This window comes from Marmota marmota, unplaced genomic scaffold (assembly GCF_001458135.2).
Source record: "Marmota marmota marmota unplaced genomic scaffold, marMar, whole genome shotgun sequence".
Classification (NCBI taxonomy): Eukaryota; Metazoa; Chordata; class Mammalia; order Rodentia; family Sciuridae; genus Marmota; species Marmota marmota.
In genome coordinates, this window is record NW_025999982.1 from 26,322,467 (window position 1) to 26,331,407 (window position 8,941).

The 8,941-nt window shown below is 34.9% G+C and overlaps 1 protein-coding gene across 1 annotated transcript; it reads left to right on the forward strand.

Annotated features, from left to right (window-relative positions):
- The first annotated feature begins 2,728 nt into the window (after positions 1–2,728).
- Positions 2,729–6,221, forward strand: Ptp4a1 (protein tyrosine phosphatase 4A1). Its single transcript, XM_015487890.2, has 4 exons — positions 2,729–3,642; positions 4,701–4,793; positions 5,200–5,330; positions 5,825–6,221. Exons 1-4 carry the CDS (start codon positions 3,538–3,540, stop codon positions 5,901–5,903), a joined length of 408 nt encoding a protein of 135 aa, XP_015343376.1. The 5' UTR covers positions 2,729–3,537; the 3' UTR covers positions 5,904–6,221.
- The last annotated feature ends 2,720 nt before the right edge of the window (positions 6,222–8,941 follow it).

The following is an 8,941-nucleotide window of genomic DNA, read 5'->3' on the forward strand; positions in this document are numbered from 1 at the left end:
CGAACCCGTGATTGCGGCGCGGAGAAGGGGCGAGGCGAGCGGGCGGGCCCGGGCGCGCACCGCCGCGTGCGTCGAGTGGCGGCCATCAGGGGCATTCCGGGAGCTTCCCTGGTTCCCGGGCCCGGCTCAGTTAGGTGAGGACACCGGCGCCCCGCCCCGCCTTCTCCGGTCTCCACCTGGTAATTCGAGCTGTACCGGATTTAACGTCCCACCCTCAGGCCCTGGATAATTGGAACAAGTCGAGTCTTGCCCTTTCTCTGGGCCACTCGTCAAGATAAATGACCTGGGTCTGAGCACTTTGGAAAGTGCCAGGGCTACTGAAGCGAAGGCGCCCCGGGCTGGGCACCAGCACGCATTTTTCCTGCCAATCTTGAAAGGGCCCTGGATGGCGCCTTTTAATCGGATACTACTTAGAATTGTTCTTGAAGTCCTTGCTTGTAATGTGTGGGTGACTCCTTTTGGCTTGTGGCAACAGTAGCCAACCAGAGCCAGAATTCTAAAGTTTATATTCTGTCGACGGAACTCGATACAATTCCAAGAGTATTTAAGTTTTTATACTGCAGTTGGAATCCTCGATCGGCTTGAGATCCAGATTCGTGAGAGTGCTTCCTGTTATTCTCTTTATGTGTGTTTTGTTTGATGCTAGTTAATCAGTTGAAAACCCGAAAAGTAGATTCAAAAGTAAGTGGCATTTTATACACGCTTTATTAGGTGTGATACCTGAAACCATAGTCTTTTGGCAAAGCGGTTGGTTCTATAGATTGACTTGATTCTGCAATCTGACTTAAGCTTCTCTACAAAAACTGCTCTCTTCTCCCTCATGTATATTAGATTGAATGCAACTGAAATGTGGAAGATATCCCTTTGTGTTTCTGAACTGACTATCATGGATAGGTTTTTTTGGTTTGTTTGTTTGTTTTCCCTGTGAGGAGGAAATTGAGAATAGGGGGATGTCTTGGGCTGAATAGAAAGATGACTGTGGTCACCCTGCTTTAATTGAAGTGTCCCCCCAGCCACTGGGTGGCTCCACAGTAAGAATAACCAGTACAGGAAATGAATTCTATATTGTTTTTCCCCACTTTCTTTGAAACTTCTTAAAAGCTTTACAGAGGTGTTTAATTCATTGTGTATTATCTGAAAAGTGCCAGAATGCTCCTATTATATCTAATTATTTAGGACTTAAGGTGAAATTAGATTACTACAGTCTGTGTTCATTGTAATGGTGATGTCTTCCTTGGTAATTTAGACAATTTTTTCTTAACCCAGCTGGCAAATAGGTGAAGTAACCTCCAAAGACTTATTAGAACAGTCTTGGACTAGGCATGGTGATACACACCTGTGATCTCAGGGGCTCTGGAACCTGAGGCAGGAGGATGGCAAATTCAAGGGTAGTTTGAGCAAATTAGCAAGATCCTAAAGGGCTGGGGTAATCTAGCGTAGAGGTAGAGCATCCCTGGGTTACCAAACAAAACTTTGGGAATTTTTAATAAACATGACTCCTTATGCTAAATCCTTTGTTTTACAGAAAAATTAACTAGTTCTTTAACTTTTTCTTTTTTGTGATCACATGAATTCTTTGAAATTTAGCTGTAGTAAATTAGCACGGGCTCTATTTAAAGGTATAACTGAGTATGGAAGTAGACACTTCCATTTAATTTTAAGCCTTTTAAATATTTCAATTTAAGCATGGAAAGATAATTTGAGCCATTTTTGTTACTGTTACAAGGTTTTGTTGAGGTAAATTACTCTTTAATACATCTTGTTTGGGTCAGTGGCTCTCATTTAGAGCTCTTGTTGGCTTGTTATTAACATTTTCCTTATTCCATTCTTTACTTAATAAACTAACATTAACATTATGTACATATTCTGAAAATATCCTGTTGAGTATTCATTTGATTTTGATACTGGTATAAACCTGATTTAAAAGAGAACTTGCGTGAAAAATAAACATTATCTTGCTTTGAGACCTACGGAAAAACTCTAAGGTCCTTTCTACTACTCCCACTGGTACCTACCTCTTTTGTCTCTGAATTAGATTTGAGGTTTAGGCCAGCTAAGGGAATTTTTGGTTTTAAAATACAAGAAAGTATTAACATTATGAATAGTTTATAAATACAAAAGGGAAACATTTCGATACTTCACAATTAACTTCCCAAGAATTATTTTCCTACAATCTGACATATTGTTGACATAATGGAAATGAGAAGTCCATGAGGTTAAGATAAAATGAGATAATGTGTGTGGAAAAACTTTGAAAACAAGTCCCCTTTCTCTTAAGAAAAGGATATATTGATTAGAGGAATAGATAAGTTTTATTTATAAGAGCCAGTTAATTTTATTCTAGACAGAGTAATGTGAGCTGTGTGTGAACTATCTCTGATTTTATTTTTACTTCAGTGTATTTTGAAACTTAAAGAGGAAGAAATGATAGCACAAAAGGAAAATATAGGTGTGACTTCAGATTTTTTTCACATTTAAGAACTAAATCTTCAAGGGCAATTATTGAGAAATAATTACATAAAGAAGTTTTTATATATGTAGAATGGTCCATACAATTGACATCTCCACCTCACCCCTTTCAAAAATATCTTACTAGGGCTGGGGTTGTGGCTCTGTGGTAGAGTGCTCATCTCACATGTATGAGGCACTGGTTTCGATCCTCAGCACCACATAAAAATAAAATAAATGTATTGTGTACATCTACAACTAAAAAAAAAAATATTTTTTAAAAAAAAGTCTTATAAAATCTTTAGTTGGACAAATCAATATAAGAAGTTGTACATATAGGTCATAAGAATTAAAACAGTCAAATATTGAGGAATAATTAACAGAAGAATATATACAAAGAAATTTTGCCAAGTATAACTAATGATTTCAAGGAATCTTTGTAATAAGTAATTTCATTCTAAAGGGTTTATGAGTGCTTGTTTTAGGCTTATTGGTTTACATTTGATTCAATTAAAAGTTAAAAAGATACCTTTGGCTCTAATTTGAAAAGATAGCTGTACACTTAAATGCTATAAAAGTGTAACATGTTTCTTCTGAATTGGAAAATAACTTTTTCTTTCTTTCTTTCCTTTTCTTTTAAACAGCAGTTCTGTGGTGTTCTTGGTCACACATTTATGGAGTTTCTGAAGGGCAGTGGAGATTACTGCCAGGCACAGCACGACCTCTATGCAGACAAGTGAACTGTAGAAATTCATTACTACTCCACCAAGAAGCCCCCATAAGAGTGGTTAACCTGGACACAGACGTATTGAATTGAAAATCCACCGAGCATTTTACAAGAGTTCTGACCTGGATGGGGTAAACCTCAGTGCACTTCCTTTCTATTGCCTCAGTATTACTGGATTGAAGAATTGCTGCTTCTTGTTAGGAGGTTCATTTCATTTCCCATTACTCCCAACTTCATACTCAAAGCACTGAGAATATCAAGTGGAGTATATTGAAGTAGACTTCAGTTACTTTGCATCATTTCTGTATTCAATTTTTTAAATTCTTTCATAACCCTATTGAGTGTTTTTTAACTAAATTAACATGGCTCGAATGAACCGCCCTGCTCCTGTGGAAGTCACATACAAGAACATGAGATTTCTTATTACACACAATCCAACCAATGCAACCTTAAACAAATTTATAGAGGTAAGATTTAATACATTATGATGTCTTAAATTGATTGTAGCTTAATAGTGGGATTTTTGTGTACTGTTTTTTAAGATGAGATGGCATACCTATGGTTCCAGTTCCCAGAAATGAAATATCATTAGTTTGGGATAAATTGCTATAAAAATTTTGAGAAAGAATATACTTAATTTAGAACTCATAAATGAATAGTTCTTCAGGTTCGCCTATGTGTAGATAAACCCGGCACAAATGGTATACACCTGTAATTCCAATGATTTGGGAGATTGAGGCAAGAGGATCACAAGTTTGAGGCCAGCCTGGGCAACTTAGTGAGACTGTCTCAATAGTAAAAATAAAAAGGACTAAGGATGTAGCTCAGTGATAAACACCCCTACATTCAATTCATTGTACTGCAAAAAAGAAAAAAAACTATAACAATGTAGTCCTCACTTTTCTTGTAAGTAATTTTATAGGGGAAGGCTGCTATGTTTGGATTTTTTTTTTTTTTTCATATGTCCTCTTAGCCTCATGCTATAACCATATAGGTTGTCTTGGGCCCCACTTGATGTTTAGAAGCTACTGATTCTGCTGCTTTCTGATGGCAGTTTTGTGGTCAACCCTGTTTAATACCTGTCTCAGCATCAGATTGTTTTTACTAGGAAGGAAGGAATATAATGCTGGGTAATTTATCTGGACATACACATTTTGTTTCATAGATATCTATAGGTGTACAAAAACAGCAAATAGGCCACTCAGATCATAGGAAAATACCACTTACATGTTTTTGTAATGTTAGGAGAATTATAATGAGTAGTAATGTATTTTAAAAGCTGTTGTATTAAATGATAAGGGTATTTTAAAAAACTATTCTCAGGATTTAAGAGTTTTTGCATATACTTGTAAGACTGATTTAGTTCCATGTTAAACATAGATAGGAGGTTCTACTGTTCTCTTCATGATGTTCTGTTAACCAGCATTCTCAGTGATCAGAAATTATCAAAATGGCAAATGATGAGTAACAGTAATACAGTTATGAAGATCTCATTAGGATTTTTTTTAATGTATATTTTATCCAGGAACTTAAGAAGTATGGTGTTACCACAATAGTAAGAGTATGTGAAGCAACCTATGACACTACTCTTGTGGAGAAAGAAGGCATCCATGTTCTTGTAAGTATTAATAGTTCCTGTGTGTTTAAGATAATGTGCTACAAGTTTTATTCAGATAAACCACAGACCTCAAGAAGCCTAATTTTAAAAGTTTTGTAAGATTTTATGCAATAAAAATTTCAAATATAAAGGTGAAATCTAAGCAAAGGTATGAAGTAACTAAAAAATTTTTATAGGGCTGGGGATGTGGTTCAAGAGGTAGCGCGCTCGCCTGGCATACATGCGGCCCGGGTTTGATCCTCAGCACCACATACAAACAAAGATGCTGTGTCCACCGATAACTAAAAAAAAAAATAAAAAATTTTATAATGATTCAGCATTTAGTTACATTTCATTGACAATGGGAGTTAATAAAACGTTGATTAATCTTTAAGATCTAATATATTTAAACATTCTTTTGACTTAGGATTGGCCTTTTGATGATGGTGCACCACCGTCCAACCAAATTGTCGATGACTGGTTAAGTCTTGTAAAAATTAAGTTTCGTGAAGAACCTGGTTGTTGTATTGCTGTTCATTGTGTTGCAGGCCTTGGGAGGTAAGAGCAATTCTTCATTTGGTTCCAGAGAAACATCTATATTGATATATAAAAACACTGGTATTTGCCGGGTATAGTGGGGGCACACCTAAAATCTCATTGCTTGAGACTGAGACAGAAGGATCACAAGTTGAAGGCCAGCTTGGGCAATTGTTTTTTGTATTTTTGGGAAGAGAGGGTACTGGGAATTTAATTTAGGGCTCTCAAACACATCACCAGCCCTATTTTATATTTTATTTAGAGACAGGGTCTCTAAATAAGTTGCTTAGTGCCTCGCCAAGTTGTGGAGACTGGCTTTGAACTCACCATCCTCTTGTCTCATCCTCCTGAACCACTGGGATTACAGACGTGGCACCATGCCCAGCTCAGTTTTTTTTTTTAAATCATGAAGTCAACATGTAACATATAGGTATAACTTAAGTATGATGATGGATAATTATACTTCAGGACTTGATTTTGAAATTTTGACTGATTAAAATTCTTAACCTTTCTAGAGCTCCAGTGCTTGTTGCCCTGGCATTGATTGAAGGCGGAATGAAATATGAAGATGCAGTACAATTCATAAGACAGTAAGTTGTGAAATCTCTCTTTATTTCCTTGTTGAAGGTGTCAGTAAGTTTTAAATGTATTATAAATTGCCCTTGTGATTTTTATCTTTTTTTTAAGATGATAATATCCCCTTCTTTATAGTCCATGCAGATGCTCATACTACTAAGATTCTAATCCAGCAGCATCATTTGAATTATTATTTTGCTTTAAATTACTGATTGAATATGCTATTGTTGATACATATTTTATTGAAGTATAATTAGATATAGTTAAGAATACATGAGTCTCAACAGCTCAGTTGACAATAGCTAAATAAAATAACGATCTGAAGCAATGTATAAATGCTCTAAAACATTCCTTCATGGCCTTTGTAATTGTCTTCCTTGCCTCCAGAAGCAATCTCTATCACTGTAAAATTAGTTTGTCCTTTCCTTCCAGNCGTGCAGAACCTGTAGAATATATGCTCTTTAATTTAGTAAATATTTTTTTAAAAGGTAGAGATGCTCTGTTATTGTAGGTAAAACAATTCTTAATCATAAAGTTTCTGAAATTCTTGTATTTTTTTTCATAATTATCAGAAGTTGTTTACCAACTTTTTGTTTGAAGTGTGATTTTTTTTTTTCTTTTATTCCCAACCTCTTGCAAAAAAAGAAAAAAGTGGGTTTCTGCTGATGAATTGAGCAGACATCTAATATTTTATATGCCTTTTGAGCTGTGTAACTTAATATTTGGATACTTGATAATTTTGTTTTATTATGTAATTGATAAAATGGTGATGTGTATTAATGTTAGTTCAACCATATATTTATACTGTCTGGGAATGTGTGGTTATAGTTCTGTGGGAGAAATAATTTGTCAGTGTTCACCAGCTTGTAAAAACTTAGTGCGAGAGCTTAAACATCTAAATAAATAATGAAATGCATTTATCATCACTGAGATTGTTTTGCTTAAAGTTAAAAATTTGTAGTAAACAATGAATTGCACTTCACTTAATACCATTTGTAACATGTGTCCACATTTTTTTTTTTTAACAAATGAAGGAGTAAATGAAATCAGTATTTTGGTAATCTCTGAATTGTTTTAAGGTCCTGAACACTGTTTAATACTAAACACTTTTCATTACAAACTCTTTAAGGGTCTAGATAATTTTGAACCAGTTTATGTATTGTGTACTGAGAAGAAACCTTGTATAGTAGAGAAAGGCCTTGATTTAAAGTTCACTTCTAATTATTAGTGGTTTTGTGCAGCTTACCTTCCAAGATTCAGTTTTTCTTTTTTGCAAATACATACCTTTATATAAAGATTTTGGAAATTAACTTGAACCCAAGTGTTTGGCACATGAGCGCTTAATAAATGTTAAATTTTTTTTCAGTAATCTGAAATACTTCACACACTTAAAGGGACAGATGTCCTTGTCTTTATAAATGCAAACAACTCCATTTGAGTAAAAAGGTGATATTACACTGTGTTTTCAAGAATTGTTTGTCTTCATGCCAGTCTAACACTTAATATGGGTATATCCATTTTTTAAATTAGCAAGGGCCAAGGAATAACAGGCCTCTCTAGGCCCTGCTCCTTCAAATCTTACATCATCTATGAGTGGGGCAAGTTATTTTACCTGAGCTATTTTGTATACTGTTTTTAAAAAATACAGCATATTCTAGATGAAAAGATAATTTTTGTGTAGTCTATTACTGAATAATATGTTATCACCACATAGCCCCATCAAACTTCATTTTTGGGAGAAAAAAGTGCCATGATTAATGAAAAAAATCTGTTAAGTTTGAAAAGTTGAATTAATTTGCAGTGTTGATTGTATATATTTGGTGCTAAAAATCACTTTATAAACATCTGTACAGTATCAAATATTTTGTATCTTGTAAATATGGCTAGTTATAGGAATACCTGTAATACATCCTAACCAATCCCTTATGTCTAATGAGATTTTAAGGAATTGTGAGTTGGTCTTGAATGCAGGAAGTTTACCAGATGGTATTCTAAAATTTGGTCACTTGGGTTTGGATATCTTTAGTGGGATGATATATATATAGTGACTAGTTGCCTAGGCTTGTCTATTGGAACCATGTTGACTATAGGAAATGTGATTGCTAAATGATAATGAGAAACTGCAATCTCCTTTTAGTGAGAGGAAAACCTAGAAATTGGGTGCCACTGTTCATTTTGCAGTGTTCTGCAACCTTCATTTGTTTTCTCAGTGCCCACTTAGGGCAATGCTCTCCTATTCCTACACCTTAACAGCCTCCCATCCTGGTATGTGATCACAGCTGATCACATTCCCCTTCAAAATGATGCTGTGGTTCCCAAAATCTCAATCTCTGGGGATCTGTTTTTCAGTGTCATTCATTTGACAAAAAGCCTACTGTTTGCCAGGTATTTAAGAGTATTGCAGAGAACATAAAAGATGGTGTCAGCCAATTCTGATCACCAAATTCTGATCGAAATTAGAGAATGCTTTCTGTTGAGTTTCAGGAAATGTAATTTGGTGAGAATACTTCAAATGGAAGTAGCAATATACGTGGCAATGATTTCTTTTTTTTTACATGTAATCAAATTCTTAGAAGTTTTAAAAAGTACATGAAGTATAGTAGTATCTGCCATACATGTCTATACCCCACATTCTTGATTCCTTGAATTAATGTTTGTATTTATGTGCTTTCTTACACCTGAATTGAAATTAAAGACTGGTTTAAAAGTGTCTGACACAATGTTTCCGCATTACCTTTTGGGATAACCAGCCTTAAGTAGAATCTTAAAAAGAATAGAAAATTATATTAACCTTCAATGAACTAAGCCAGTTAACATGCATTTGGAGAGAAATGAAAAAACTGACCATAATTCTGTAATTTGATAAATAATACCAGTTAATTGGTATAGTTATAACTACCATTTATTAAGAATCTTACTGCTGGATAATTTTTGTAATCTGAGATCCTTCCAATAACATGTTCTATAATAGTTGTACCAATTTTATAGACAAAGGATGACCCTCCAGTTAGGTGACTAGCTAATAAGATATAGAACTCAGGAATTCAATCCTGTGT